Raw genomic sequence first — 16,302 nt, 5'->3', positions numbered from 1 at the left:
ACGAAAGCACAAAAAGAAAAGATAAATAAAATAGAAAGGAAAAACTTCTGATATCCTTTCTGGCAAATACAAGAATAATTACAAAATTATCTCTTACTCTATGGTTAAGGCATTCACGCTGTCCAGGATTCTCATAGTTTATTAGCCTCAGTTGTCACAGAATCTTTCCTTATGCCAGCAAATGTCTATTTGTGATTAGTATGTTATGGTTTCTCAGTTGTATGCAATGGTTCTAATTTGGTTGAGCTTTCTTTATTTTTATACATTGTTGTTGACAGATGCTCAGAGTTATTATATAAAATAGGTGGCCATATATGCATTTTAAATAAATAAATACACAAGTACATTTCTTTGAAAAAAAAGTTGAACAATAATCTGCCTTCCAGATGGATGCCTACAGACTCCTAGCAAAGCCAGCCAATGAGAAAGGCTACAGGGTTTTAAGAAAACCACAAATTTTGTTGTGATTTCAAATATGCTGCAGCCTTGCCAGAAATATATCAGTTTGGCTCTTACTCACTGCTGACATCATGGCAGGTGGTCCAGAACTGGTTTCAAAGTGATACAATCTTTTTGGTAAACCTTTAGAATTTATTCTTTCACTAAAGCACTCACTAAAGGCTCCTACTGTGTTGGAATTATTATATACACTGCTCAAAAAAATAAAGGGAACACAAAAATAAGACATCCTAGATCTGAATGAATGAAATATTCTCATTAAATACTTCGTTCATTACATAGTTGAATGTGCTGACAACAAAATCACACAAAAATCATCAATGGAAATCAAATTGAGCAACCCATGGAGGTCTGGATTTGGAGTTACACTCAAAATTAAAGTGGAAAAAAACACTACAGGCTCATCCAACTATGATGTAATGTCCTTAAAACAAGTCAAAATGAGGCTCAGTAATGTGTGTCATCTCCACGTGCCTGTATGACCTCCCTACAATGCCTGAGCATGCTCCTGATGAGGTGGTGGATGGTCTCCTGAGGGATCTCCTCCCACACCTGGACTAAAGCATCCCCCAACTCCTGGACAGTCTGTGGTGCAATGTGGTGTTGGTGGATGGAGCGAGACATGATGTCCCAGATGTGCTCAATTGGATTCAGGTCTGGGGAACGGGAGGGCCAGTCCATAGCATCAATGCCTTCATCTTGCAGGAACTGCTGACACACTCCAGCCACATGAGGTCTAGCATTGTCTTGCATTAGGAGGAACCCAGGGACAACCGCACCAGCATATGGTCTCACAAGCGGTCTGAGGATCTCATCTCGGTACCTAATGGCAGTCAAGCTACCTCTGGCGAGCACATGGTGGGCTGTGCAGCCCCCTAAAGAAATGCCACCCCACACCATTACTGACCCACTGCCAAACCGGTCATGCTGGAGGATGTTGCAGGCAGCAGAACATTCTCCACAGTGTCTCCAGACCCTGTCACATGTGCTCATTGTGAACCTGCTTTCATCTGTGAAGAGCACAGGGCGCCAGTGGCGAATTACCAATCTTGGTGTTCTCTGGCAGATGCCAAACGTCCTGCACGGTGTTGGGCTGTAAGCATAACCCCCACCTGTGGATGTCGGGCCCTCATACCACCCTCATGGAGTCTGTTTCTGACCATTTGAGCAGCCACATGCACATTTGTGGCCCACTGGAGGTCATTTTGCAGGGCTCTGGCAGTGCTCCTCCTGTCCCTCCTTGCACAAAGGCAGAGGTAGCGGTCCTGATGCTGGGTTGTTGCCCTCCTACGGCCTCCTCCACGTCTCCTGATGTACTGGCCTGTCTCCTGGTAGCGCCTCCATGCTCTGGACACTATGCTGACAGACACAGCAAACCTTCTTGCCACAGCTCGCATTGATGTGCCATCCTGGATGAGCTGCGCTACCTGAGCCACTTGTGTGGGTTGTAGACTCCGTCTCATGCTACCACTAGAGTGAAAGCACCGCCAGCATTCAAAAGTGACCAACCCATCGGCCAGAAAGCATAGGAACTGAGAAGTGGTCTGTGGTCACCACCTGCAGAACCACTCCTTTATTGGGGATGTCTTGCTAACTGCCTATGTTTTCCACCTGTTGTCTATTCCATTTGCGCAACAGCATGTGAAACTGATTGTCAATCAGTGTTGCTACCTAAGTGGACAGTTTGATTTCACAGAAGTGTGATTGACTTGGAGTTACATTGTGTTGTTTAAGTGTTCCCTTTATTTTTTTTGAGCAGTATATTTTAATTTGTGAACAAAATCACATTCCTAAGACAGCTAATTTTAATTGTAAAAGACTTATTAAAAATAAAACTAGGTCGATAAAGCACAATAGCTTTTATTCATAATGCTGATGCCCTGGAAAGCATGCAGAAGGAGCAATGATAAGATGAATAGTTAAGGGAATTAGGCATGTTTAGCCTAATGAAGAAGTTTCAGGGTGACATGATAGCAATCTTTCAAAAGTTGCCATCGAGTTGTCTTTTGGAAAAGCACCTTTGGGATAACCATGACCTGGATGATTGAGAATCTCCATTGAAAGCCTTCCAATATTTTGAGGGGCTGCACAGGGAAGAAGGATCGATTTATTCTCCAAAGCACGTGAGAGCAGGACAAGAAGCAATCGTTGGAAGCTCATCAGAAGGAGATCCAACCTGGAACCAAGGAGGAATTTCCTGACAGAACAATCAAACAATGGAAGAGCTTGCCGCCTGGAGTTGTTGGTGCTCCATTGCTGGATGTTCTCAAGAAGATTGGACAATCATTTGTTTGGAATGATATAAGGACTCCTGCCTTGGGTAGGGAGTTGTACTAGAACAGCGGTCGCCAACCTTTTGGACCTCAGGGACCACCAAACTCATAATTTTAAATCCCAGGGACCATTAACTGGTTCTGTGGGCGTGGCCTAATTTGTGGGTGTGGCTTGGTGGTCATGTGACTGGCTGGGCATGGCTTGTATGTAAATATTATATTTATATAAATATTGAATTTTTTTTTATAAAAAAGAGCAACTTTTACCCAAAAGCAGGCAGATTGAGTTGCTCACAGAATCATTCAGTGATCTATCTATCTGCCATTGGCTAGCTCAGTCTGTCACATAAAATTTGCTTGCCCTGAGTCTGCACTGAATAGAACTTTCAGTCCTAAGGGAAGTTCAGCTGTGCTTAAAAGCAGAGCCAAAGATCTAAAGACTAGCTAGAAAGCAAGAAATCCAACCATTTCCTGGTTCCTAGCCAATCTAAATCTCCTGGCACAGCAGAACAGCTGTTGGTCAGAAAAATAGCAATTTAGCAGGCAAGTTTGATGGGTAAGGAGTGAGTGGGCGGGAAGGGTTCCCATGGGCCATGTGGGTGGCACAGCCTTGTGTTTCTGCACAGCCTGGATTAATTGCTTTGGGAGGGTGCTCTGGGGGTGAGATTTCTCTGCAGCCCACCAAACTTTTCTCACTGCTGTACTAGAAGACCTCTAAGGTTCCTTCCATGATTCTATGAAATATTTATCTGTATTGGTTAAAGTCTTAATACATCACATCCCACCCCTACTGCCCAAATATCATGGATATTCACCTGGCACATTCCTAATGACACTAAAATAGCTCCTGTTGGTTTTTCTAACAATTCCCTTGATAGCCGATACATTATTTGGTAAAAGCAGAGCTGAAGATGTAGGCAAAGACCCAATATAAAGTTCTAAAAAAAGCATACTCCAGCTGTCTGGCATTTTCCTATCTACTAAAATAGGATCGGTAGAATTTTAATAAACTGGGCTTGTTGTGTGGTTTATTTATTTTCTAATTATTGTATCAGATTATTATGCCATTCCACTTGCAACTAACTGGATTTAAGCTTTTATCCTGGTCTTAATTATCTGCTTTTTAAACTTGTTATTTGTTTCTTATTGGTTTACCCCTGAAATTCAGCAGAACAATTTCTGGGTCCTGCTTCCTTCACTCTGTGTAAACAATGGCCGTCAGTCATACTTTGCCGACATTAAGATGAAGATTTGTAAAACCACTGAAACGTTGGAAGACACTGATGTTCTTGCCAAGCAATGTGGAGGAGCATTCACTATCCAACAAGTCAGGAATTTGCAACTCCAAGTAACCAGACTTGATAGGCAAGCTGTTTTTCAGAATTTCTTACAGAAATTAAATGCATGAAAGAAGCAGGCATTATTCATAAGACATTTATTGAACAATCATTTGCAAGAAAAAAAATGAGAAGATTGTATTCTCTTAAAAAGCAAATTAAGAACACTACACAGAGAATAAGATTGAATTTTGGTAGTAAAATAATCATAAATCTCATAGGAAATTGAAATTTCCCAATTTTTGGCAAATATATGACTTTAAATACATAACTGCAGCTAACATTTCAAGCAAAATCAAACAAAAAACAAATAAGACACAAGAAAGGAAATGATGCGTTATGATGTTCATTCACTCACTGTATTTGCAATGCAAAAATAATCATTAGTCAGAAAATCCCTTTAGAATACAGAAAAGTCTCCTAATCCTTTAGCAGGCATGTCATAACATTCTCTAAGTCTGAAGGTTGGGGCATCAACTCCTTGGATAAGTAAATGAACCACTAAATCCAAAGCCCAATGTGACTAAACAATATAATATCTAACACATGCAAGAGATGTCCTTTAGGACTTTCATGCAAAGAGGAGGGAAACCTCTTGCTACACTACTTAAACTCATACTACAGAGTGCAGAATTGTGAATCTAAAATGGTCTGACAGAAAAAGAATGGATGTACAATCCTAAAGTGGCAGTGGGAGAGAATGATAATAAAGTCTTTGTTATTCTTGGATCCAACTTAATCCTTTCTCCAGCACTTCAAACTGTAGGTGTTAAAGTTAATTTCTGCCCCACTCTTCAGCTTGTTGAATCCCACTATTTTCATCTGAAACTGGTAGTGTAATAATTTATTTCAAATTGGTGACATCATTAGGTCCAGTTATTGCTTCTACAGTATGCTCATGACAAGGTCAGGCTTTTACCTGGCTCCTGGAACAAACTACATAATCAAATCAAAGAACCGTCCTCACTTTTCCTTTACAGTGTTGAGAAAAGCTTGGAGAAATTATTACTGTGTTGGCTATTCCTCAATAATTGGCACCTTTATTCATGTATGCATGACAAGTAGATGCTAAAAGCACTGCCAACAGAAATCCCCTGCCCCAATACGTTATCTAGCAATAGAATGTGCATACAGCATGACTGTGACACTATCTAGGAATAAGAGTGGGCTTAAGCTAGGTAGGAGTTGTATCACTGGATGATATTGCTCAGTCAACAGCTCCTATTATTAGCCTATCCTAAAATCCTGAAAAACTAAACTGTACTATTGTTCAGAAATGAATCAGAATCACCGTCCATACAGCAAATGAGCTGGATCATTGACAATTCTTGATCTGCCATTGTCAAGGAATGGCAGGAGTCCCAAGCCAACCCATGGGACTTCAGAAGTTACATTCACTGGGAATGCTTGGAATGTTGAAGAGAGAAAGGTTACAGGTTCCAACAGGAATGACTCTCAAAATATGAGAAAAAGTAACACAAATTCTCATTAATTTCCTTTCTTACACTTGCCAGCTCTCAACTTAATGGAAAGAAGCGAGGGGGTGTGTGAGCCAGAGATGCACCAGTGCCTCTCTCCCTGAGTCACAGTAGTTAATACAGAAGTTAGCAAAACCACTGTCTGAATTTTAGATGAGTCTCCGTCTGGGTAGTGAAGTCTTGTAAAGAGACTTGCCCCTGGCCTCAATATAGAAGATCCGCATTTCTTTGCCATCAATCTCAAAGTAGGCAAAGCCTCCTTGGGAAGAGGGCTGCCCATAGAAGAAGCGTAGGTAACCATTGGGGACTTTATGGAGGTGTTGCTTGGAGACGTCCATGAAGTTTCCTGCTCCACTTAGCACATGGCCTATGCCACCTTTGTCCTGTAGGTACTATTCAATTGGAGAAAGAAGAAATGACAGATTTAGATCAGGTTCACATCACACCATTTGGGGGCATTATGCTGTAATTGCACATTAACATTCCTATGGAGAAACATTAATTATATTTCTATTCAGAATACAGAATAACAGAGTTGGAAGGGACCTTGGGGATCTCCTAGTCCAGCTACCTGTCCAAACACCTATACTGAACAAATAGCTGTCCAGTCTCTTCTTAAAAACCTCCAGTGATGGACCACCCACAACTTTTGCAGGCAAGCCGTTCCACTGGTTAATTGCTTGACGTCTAGCTCAGTCCAGGACTTGCAGAATAACCATGGCCAGCTCATTGCGATAATCACAGCAAAAATATCAAATGCTCCAGCCAAACCAAGCCTGGAGAACAACTGCTATATTTAATGTTCAAAATATGCTGGATGACACAGGCAGTGAAATGCATGGTTGTGCTAAAAGGACTTTCAGTGTGTGTGAAATGAACAAAAGAGGGTGGATTCAAGGATAGAGCATTTAATCATAGGAAACACACATAAGCTCATTCAAGAAAAGCTTTAATGAACTTTCAAGAAACCCAAAGACCTGGTTAGAGAGAAGGCAAGAATAGGCGCAACATAGAGTACAAACACAACAGGAACAAAGGTAAGTCAAGGCAAAAGAACACTGCCTAGATTTCTCTCATTCAATCCACGATGAAAACAGAAAGGTTATGCTTGAGATTGTTATAAGAAACTGTAAAAAAGCAATAAATTCCACTGTAGACTGGAAAGCAGATCAAAGAAAGGTTAAAAATAAAGACTGACAGGTGTTTCCTGATAGACCTGGGGCTCAGGTTCAGACCTTCTCTCTTTCATCAGTTGGCTTCCCATTTCAGGAAGTATTCAATAGCACACTCAAGCCAGTAGCCTTCCAAAGGTTCTGTGCTACAACCACAACCACCTCAGCCAAGATGGTCAACGGGGTAGTGGAAGTTGTAGATCAGAAACATCCAGAGGGTTGCAGATTCCCTTCCTACAGAGGACAGCAGATTAAGTGATAAGATTTCTTCTCTCACCTGCAGGTTGTGATCATGGCCACACAGGTAGGCAGTGGCCTTGTGTTTCAATAGCAGTGGCTGAAGCTGCTTGACCAAGCATTCAGTGGGGCCGTGCTTTCCCACAGACCATACTGGGTAATGCCCTGCCACCAGCAAGTAGTCATCCTGGGAACTGGCCATCTGTTTGCGGAGCCAAGACAACTGGCTACGGGCCATGCCTGCATTCTGAGGACGTAAGGGTTGCTCACTTTGGAAGTCATCCGAATTACCACAGATGGTCACTGTGTCTATCATGAGGATGGCAACAGTAGTATTGCTGCCAGGCACCTTGAACCTCAGCTTGTAGTAGAATTTAGGAAAATGCCTGCATAAAAAAGGTTGGAGGAAGAAGTTTTAGAGGAAAGCAAGAGAAAATGCTTTTACTTCACAAGAGCATTTCCAAGGTACTTCAAGATCTTCAAAAGGCATACCTCCTAGAGTACTTTTTTAAAAAAAGATCTCCATCCCAACTGGAATATCATAGCAAATACCTAAACAAACTGGCATCTTTGGATCCTTGAATCAAAACTTTATTTACAAATGTTGTTTGGAGAAGCAAGGACTCCTTGCAAGGACTTCTTGTCCACATGAGTGAACCATTGTTAGCCAGCCACCCCGGGGAGGTGCAAAAGTTTAATACAGATCAGCTTTCAGCCATAAAAGTAACATGGGGTTCCCTAAATACTTATTGTTTGTTTTTCAGTTAAGGAGAAACAAGTGGCAGAAGAGGATCCCAGGAAGTCAGCCTGGTTGGCTGACTCCTGTACTAATAACAGTACAGAAGTTGGCCAGACTCTCCTCTAAGTTCAGTCAAAAGCCAGAAAGGGCTTATGACTAACAATCTCTGCAGGAGCCAAATTTTTGTTTTTGTTTTAAAAAACAATCTAAACATGTACATATAAAGCAGGATATAAAATCACAGGAAGAATAAAATAAATGATGTCCTATTAGTTTATGCCCAGAATATCCCTTGGCAAAGAGGAACACTTTCACAGCCAGAGCATTGGAAGCCAGTTAAAAATTGTGTACTGGATGTTTGATGCAAAAACTGTGACTGATTTATGTCAAAGGCATGTACCTAAAAACAAAGTTTGAATTATTACATTAATCTGTGTGCTGCCATTTTGATGCAATCTTGGTTTGCTGCACATATGTATGAGGCAAAGAATTAGAAGTGTTATGACTGTTGTGGGTAAGGCAGGACGGAAGTGTTCAATTAGCATAGTTGTGTGTATGTGTTTCTGTTTAAGAAGAAGGAAATATGAAGGAGGCAAAGAAAAGTGTTACTGGCTGAATGTGTTTGTGGGTAGGGCAGGACGGAAGTGTTCAATTAGCATAGTTGTGTGTGGGGAAGGAGGGTGTTTCTTGTTTATGAAGGAAATATGGTCTCAAAGAAAGCATGCAAGTCTCAGTGTAACATCTGTTCCCATACCACAAGGATAATAAAGGCTTTTATGCTACCTTTTTGTAACAGATAACTTAAAAGAATTATTCATTCTCTTTTTGAGAAAGAGCATAATCTGGTGGCCATTGATATTTATTGTTTTGAGGAGGAATCCTTTCTTTTTCTAATAGTATAAATGCAGTTCAACGTTTGAACCAATGGCCAAGAGAAGTAGTCGCCTGTCATCAATGATTGTGCCCAAGTGGAGGTTAGACAACCCTCTGCCTAAGATGCTGTAAAAGGCTGCCTGCACTGAGCAGGATTAGCCCCAGTGGCCTCTTCCAGTTCTATGATTCCATGATTCTAGTGTGAATATTCTAGCGGAGGATAGTCACTGCAAGACAACAGCACTTCTTGCACACTGTTTCTCTCCCCACCAACACCTGCACACCCAACAACTGCACTTCCTTCTATCCTTTGTTAGACCCCAGACTCACCAGCGCTTCGAGATTTTGCTGTAGGCAATCTGGGCAGAGACATTCCCAGAATGATCATGGTTTCCAGCTACAACATACCAGGGCAACTTACGCAGTGAAGGTGCTTGGAAAACTGATTCAAAGGTTTCCTACAAAGGAGCAAGAAACATTTATCTGTGGGGAAGAGGAAGATACATTTTCTGCATAATATCAACTCCTGGTAAAAATGTTAACATTTTTTCCAAAAATCTTGGAAATCTTTTTTTCCAAAAATTAGCAATTGTTTCTTCTACACTAGTTGGCTTCCGACAAGCAAAGTCAGCAGAGGAAGCCAGATTCCCTTAATAACTGCAGCAATTCACTTAACAACTTTATTTCTAAGCAATTACAAATTTGGGCTTAATTGTGGTTGTAACTAGAGGTTGTAACCTGTAGCAGGTTGGGGTCATCTGCTTAAAGAAAATGTTCCTTGACTCAGGTATCTTTGTAACTTTACAGGCTGACAGCTCCACTCCATCCCACCCCTTAGGAAAAAGTAGGGAGCCTCTGCATTTGATCCTAGGTGGAATCAGGGAATCAAACTTTTTCTTCTGAGGTTTAACAAAGGGGAAGCATGTTGGCTTTTTAAGAGGGGCATCGTTGCCTACAAATCCCTGCAAGGAACCTGCCCAGTTCTCATGGAAGAAAGGACTTGTCAGAAGCCGAAAATGGAATTCTTCCCAAACAGGAATTTGCTTCAGTTATTGGCTGATTGCCTCCCACCTTCTTTGGGATGTTCAGTTGCAATCTGGTGCCATATCAGAGATAATTCCACCCTTCCAGCCAAGTGATTAAAAGCTGCCTAATCCTTGGAGAAGCCTCTCTTGGAGGCTAGAAGGCAAATTCTCCCTCCCTCCCTCCCAGCCAGACTGCTCCTATATAAGGGGCCTTGTTTCCTAAGACAAACCTATTCCCAAATAAGGTTTTGTCCTCTGAGGGTAGAAGCTGTACATTTGTAAGCAGTTGGAAGAAAATCCCAAAAGGTTTCCTGGTCACCCTTCCCCCAATGGGAGAAGAAATAAGTTTACCCAATGAGCATACATCTTTAGCAGCACAGGCACACCTTGTTTTAGTGCACTTGAGTTTGTTGTGCTGTGAATAATGTGTGGTGGGTTTTTTTTTACAAGACCCTCCACCAGCAAAGAAAATATGAATCGTTGAAGGCACAGATGATGATTAGCATTTTAGCAATAAAGTATTTTTTTAAAAATTAAGGTATGTACATTGGGTTTCCATATAGACATAATGCTATTGCATGCTTAATAGATTACAATATACCCTAAACATAACTTTTATATACACTGGGAAATTAAACATGTGTGTGACTAGCACACTTTATTGTGATATTTACTTTATTGTGAACCAAAATCACCGTATTTCTGAAGTATTCCTGTATAGTTTTTTTCTACTGTTATCATTCTCAATGCAATGATTAAGCATTTTTTTCCCTACATACAGGTTTCTACAGAGATAATTCACATAATTTGGTTACTTGTGGCTATAGGACAGAAGCATCAACAATTCCTTTTCCTGTATCAGAACAAGGTATATTGCAGTGAATTTTCCTCATTGTTCAAGCCAATCCCTTGTTCTTTTGATTCTGTTCTTCTCACATTTGCAATGTTTTGTTCTCTGAATGCAGGAAACAAACAGATCATCCCAAGGTTCTGAAATCTTTCATTTTTTAATCATTTTCATTTCTTTACCTCCTCTATCATTTCTACACAAAGGGTTTGAACAAGATGTAATTTATTTAAATGTGCATCTCCCAGATTTTAAGATTTTGACTATGTAGGCTCCTTCAATCGAATAAGTAAATATTTTCCCCTTATTTGTTTATTCCCCTTCTCACGCAACCTTTTGTAATATCTTGCTTGGTGAAGAAATCTGGAGGTATTAAATGCTTGTTTCCTCTTTTGGAGCAGAACTGACTAATGTTATTTAAATTGAATATCTGTAAGAGTTTGGTAGTATGTATAATTCTGAACTTCAAGGTGAACCTAGGAGCAGGACCTCCCACCTCATTCTGCTTCCCAATTCCCTGCTGAAGGGAAGGCGTCATGATGCCTAACTAACATTTCAGTCATTTTTGTGTTGCTATTCCCTACTAAGTAGATAACTTCACTTTAATTTACAATGGAATTGAAGGCCAGCATGAACATGAGCTGGAACCAGTAGTGGTATGCTACCAGCTAGGCCCAGCTTGGCTGAACCGGTAGTAAAAAGAGCCTCCCACGATCAGCTGAGAGGAGGGGGGGAAAAAGCCCGGACAAACAGCTGAGAGGAGAAAGAAGAGAAAAGCACAGGATCGGCCCTCCCCACCTGCCCCTGCCCTTTTCCCTTCTTTATCCTCTCAGCTGGTTGGCGCTGTAGGCCTCAGCTGGTGTGTTGAAAGCTGTTAGGTGCATGTGCATTAGGTGCACCCGCACGATCACCAAACCGGTAGTGGAACAGGTAGGATCCCACTGCTGGCTGGAACATTATCTGCATGCCAATTATGGTGGTTAATTAAAATCAAAATAAACACTGGTTGATGATGATGATAACTCAGCAGTAATGACAAGAACATTTGTAGGGTGGCATGCCTGGGTAGATATCCTAATTGTCAGATAATAGTTTATGGAATCAGTTAGCAAAGACTTCCTTGAATATTTTGCTTCATTTTCTAATTTCTGTCTTCTTATCTTGAACCAATAAGAGCCATGGTGGCGCAGTGGTTAGAGTGCAGTACTGCAGGCTACTTCTGCTGACTGCCAGCTGACTGCAATTTGGCAGTTCAAATCTCACCAGGCTCAAGTTGACTCAGCCTTCCATCCTTTGGAGGTGGGTAAAATGAGGACCCAAATTGTTGGGACAATATGCTGACTTTATAAACTGCTTAGAGAGGGCTGTAAAGCACTATAAAGTGATATATAAGTCTAAGTGGTATTGCTATTTTAGTGCTGACAGCTAGTTGACCAAATGTGAGTGATAAATCTTTCTGAGTTACAACTCAGCCTATGGTCCTGATCCTTTTACACCTGACATATACTCCACATAATAGTGAAGAAATATCTACATAAGGGTAGCCAAATGCTCGACATTAGCTAAAAAGAGGTAGACCTTGCAGAACGCCAACCAGATGCATATAAGGATTGCACAAGAACTTCATTCAGAGAGCCCTGATGGTGTTTTCATGCTCCTCACCTGAAAACGCTTGTCATACATATCAGTTACCCCATTGTAATAAAAGTTGTCTCCAAGAGATAAGATGAAATCAGCTCCCAGTGAAGCAACAGTTCGTCCCATCTCTTTGGCCACGGCTACTTCACGAGCAGTGTAGAAAGGTGCATTAGGGAGTCCACCCCAATCTCCAACTGCAATGAAGCGTAGGGAGGAACCAGCATGAAGGCTTGGAAGGACAGCCAGGAAAACACCCAAGAGGTGCAAGAAGCTCATCCTCTGAAAATGAGAGAAAAGATGAAACTATATTATGTATTTTTATGCTCACAGACACACACATACAAAGGGTAGGAGAAAGAATCCCAGAACTTATCTGGAAAGTCCAGCCAAGTCCTGGTTCCTACCTCCAGCTTTATTATTTGTTAGTTATGCCTTTCCTTTCCTCAGGTCTAGGAGCTCAAGTGAGGACACCTGAAGCTAATCCTGCCCTCTCTACAGGTCACTTGACTGGGATTCTAATGGCAAGGTGACATCATTTATATTGGAGCATCCAAACATTCAAAAAGCACTGCAGTTTTCCAGACGTTATGAGGTTAAAAAGCACAGCAGTATCATCCCGCTCTTTCCCCCCAGATTCACATAGAAGCCAAGCTAATGGTTGATTTCCCCCCCGCCCCCTCCAATAATCCTGGGAGGAAAGCATTTTCCAGCTTTATGTTCCAACACTGTGCTATTCACTCCTCAGCACCTGCTACATTGTGGTCATTTCTTTACCTAAAAGTGTACCTTTTAGAATAGTAATGATGCTAGGAATGTCTTATGCATCTAACCACTCACTGTTCTTTTCTCTATCAGTCATGATAAGCTTTCATATGGCAATCACTGAAGCAGTGGCTTTACTCCTGAAGAGATGGAGAATACTACAAGATCAATGGATCTATCAGACAAGTAAGCTGTTTTAGATAGATACATTATTTCAGCGCATCTTGCTCATTTTGTATGTTTTTCAGTGACTTGGACTTATTCAAAAGTATTACTTTGATTGACCAAAGACATCAGTTGTCACTGAGGTCAATATCTATTTACCTATCTGGCGATGACCATTTTTTAGTTTATTTTATATGCTTTTTTAAAAACATGTTTAGGATTCTACTTTTATTCTTTTTTTTTTTTGGTAGAATTTAAAATTATTGTAAGTCATGTAGAGTCATGCATTTAATATGTGGCTATATACATCCAAATAATAAATAAATAAATACAGTATGAAAAATTGCAACTTGAATGTCAGGTAAAAATGGTAAAATCATGAATTAAATAGGAAAAGGTATGGTGAATTGAGGCATAAATTATATTAAATTCCATTTCCCTGCCATGAGACTCCCCAAAAATATTGGAAAAGTGCCTCACTTAGGCAATCTTAGGGATTAAACTCAAAATAAAATTTCTAAAATACAATATATTTTACTAGATATAATTCCAGAACATATAAATAGCAACCATCATAATTAAGATAACTTTATTAAGATTACTGTGAGGACAAACTTCACATACTAAAAATGCTAACCTTCTTTCTCTTTTGATACTTATAGTAATATAGAATGCTAGCATTAATTTTAAAAAATTCTTATTTTCTTTTATCTTGTATCTTCTATTGCGTATATTTTCTATATCGTATTTTCTACATCTTATATTTCCTATATTGTATTTTGCTTGGCATGCTTCATCTTTTATTATTTGAGCAAGAATTGTATAACTTTTCTATTTTGTATTTATTGTTGATATTGTTTTGAAAATATACCTTGTTTTAAATAAAAATAATTTGATTAAAAAAAACCTAAAACTCCACATTAGTACAACTGTCAATTTTTGCTTGCTTGCTTTAAAACTTTTAAGAAATCAGTTGTATCCAGAATGTTTCATTAATGTGTTTTTAAACACAGCTCTCAATGCACATATTCAAAAAGTCTAGTCCCAGGATTGCTAGTAGCTAACTGCTACTGGAAGATTTCCTGGGAGAAAAAGAAGAGGAACTGCCTGGAGAGGCAGCATCCAGCACTGGTCTTTTGAGCAACTCATCTGCATTTCATATAGGACTTGTGCAAGGCAAGATCATTCTAAATGACCTCTATCTTTCTAGTTATCAACCTATTATCTCCCAAATTCTTCTGTGGCTTTCTTTTCTTTGACCTTTAAAATCCCCTGTCCAAATATATCACATTTTTAAAAAGACTTAACATAAGATGATTTTCTCACTTGGAAACAGCTGAATTATTATTGTCCAGATTGTTTTGCATGCAGTATTTCTCATTATTAATAATTGTAAATCTGCCTCTGGCTGATCACTTTAAATATGCTATAGCATAATCCTAACAAACAAAACTGAATGTCAGTAATATTATACTGTTGCAATAATAACAAATCAGCTAAATAAACCAGATAAATAAGCCCCAAGACTTTTCAGAGCAGGACATGACCTTCCTCTCATTGCTCACATTAGCAAAGAGTTAAAGAATAGGTGGTATAATCGAATTATTTTTCTTATTCCAGGGCTACAGCAATCCATACGAGAAGCTTTATTGCTACTGTAGTTAAGTTAATCTTGAATAAATAAGATTACTGCTGCTCCCTTTTAAATTTTAAGGATTGGTTATCCTTAGCCATCTTTCATTCTAAGAAATCTGAGAAAATGGTACTGGTTCAAACGGTACGGGCACGATCTCTACGTCTCATCTGCAGGCAGAAGGCAAACTGCAAATGGGAACCCCGTTCGTTTCCATTGACCCCCATTAATTCACTGGAGAGCGTTTGGAAGGTCCTGGATGAGAGGGAAGATGGAGACCCAGCCAAGTGCCCCTTTGGTTGGTTTGATAGATGGTATATGTTGTATGTAGCCTGTTGCCGTTTGTTTTTCAGAAGTCATTTGGGTGTAAAATTCAGTTTGGTTTTGCGCTTCCTCCTTCGTGTGGCCTAATGCCTCCCTGCCTCAGTTATTTAGCCACGCTGGCATTCCATTATCCATGGGGTCTTTTCCAGCTAAAAGCCACCCATCCAACCCAAAGAACGTTGCCTCCAGCCACCTGCTACGGCGGCAGGATTCCCCTCTAGGAAGAAGGAAGGAACGGCGGGTCTTGGCAAGAGAGGTAAGAAAGCCAACAAAAAAAGTTGGAGAGAGAGAGAGAGAGAAGTAACTTCAAGCGGCACGTGGAGTGTCGCTGCCCGCAAAGCCGCCCTCCTTACGTCTGTCAGTTTTCTCGGCCAACGCGCCAGTCCAGGAGTTCTCTCAGCGCCTCTCGCTCCGGGAACTATCGCCCAGGCCACAACTGAAGCGACTCCCTGGGCAGCGGAGCATTTTATCAGGTGCTGGAAACGGGAAATAGGGGTGGGGTGGGCAGTTCCCTCCGGCATCCCCCCTCCCGCCCAGGGGAGTAGCGGCAAGGCAGAAAAGCTGAGTGTAGCGGAGGAACAAACCACACATCTTCCCTCCGTCCCCCCGCCATGTGACGCGCCTCCCTCCCCTCCCCGCAGGCTGGGGTTAAAGTCATTCTTTAACCTGAGCGGGGCTGATAAGAGCGGCAGCCGCCCGAAGGCATTTAACCCTTCTCAGGTGCCCAGGCGTTGGAGACCACGCTCTGTAGTTTAAGGACACCTTGGAAGGAGACAGGGTGGCCGGCCGTTCTGCAGGAACGATCCAAGGGCTTTTCTCAGTCAAGCTGAAGTTAAAAAGAGGCCGGGGAGTCGTCCCGCTCGAGCCGCGAGGCTGATCCCCAGCCTGGGGCCTTCACGAGGTCCTGTGTCTATAGGGGCGATCTTTGGATTTGAAAACAAACTGGAAAGGCTTTTATGTCACTTAGTAGGCAAATAAAGGTCAAACTACACTCCCAGTAGAGATAACAAGGAAGATGGCTCAAGCAAGGTAAGGGGGTAGCTGACCTTGAATGCTATCCTTCAATCCTACTTAATCTTCCAAGCACAACAAAGCTGACTTTTAATATCTAAAGAAAATGTGATTAGGTAGCCATTAATTACAATATCTAAACAGAACCTGCATGTGCAATGGGACAAATCTTCAGGACCAAGTTGGGAATAAACACCAGAACCACTGACATCTCTTTCAAGCCCTGAAAGCCAACTACTGATAAGTTATCGTGACATACCCAGAATCAAAAAGGAAAACATAAAATGGTGCTCTTTTGGAATGCATTGAAGATTACTTAAAGTCAAAAC

At 41.0% G+C, this 16,302-nt stretch overlaps 1 protein-coding gene across 2 annotated transcripts; it reads right to left on the bottom strand.

The window, feature by feature from the left end:
- Nucleotides 1-4,152: 4,152 nt before the first annotated feature.
- Nucleotides 4,153-15,867, bottom strand: ACP5 (acid phosphatase 5, tartrate resistant). Of its 2 annotated transcripts, none has more exons than XM_087957054.1 (5): nucleotides 15,725-15,867; nucleotides 12,103-12,357; nucleotides 8,899-9,026; nucleotides 6,997-7,342; nucleotides 4,153-5,939 (listed from the first exon to the last, which is right to left on the bottom strand). In XM_087957054.1, the coding sequence occupies exons 2-5, from the start codon at nucleotides 12,352-12,354 to the stop codon at nucleotides 5,697-5,699; spliced, it is 969 nt and encodes a 322-aa protein (XP_087813180.1). In that variant the 5' UTR covers nucleotides 12,355-12,357; nucleotides 15,725-15,867; the 3' UTR covers nucleotides 4,153-5,696. The 2 variants fall into 2 exon arrangements, with proteins under 2 accessions (XP_087813180.1, XP_026535404.1); XM_026679619.2 differs by lacking the exon at nucleotides 15,725-15,867 and adding an exon at nucleotides 15,316-15,581.
- Nucleotides 15,868-16,302: the final 435 nt, after the last annotated feature.

This window comes from Notechis scutatus, chromosome 2 (assembly GCF_049901735.1).
Source record: "Notechis scutatus isolate UNSWTSFEM ecotype Mainland chromosome 2, rNotScu1.2, whole genome shotgun sequence".
NCBI lineage: Eukaryota > Metazoa > Chordata > Lepidosauria > Squamata > Elapidae > Notechis > Notechis scutatus.
This window is presented reverse-complemented; position numbering and strand designations above follow the sequence as displayed.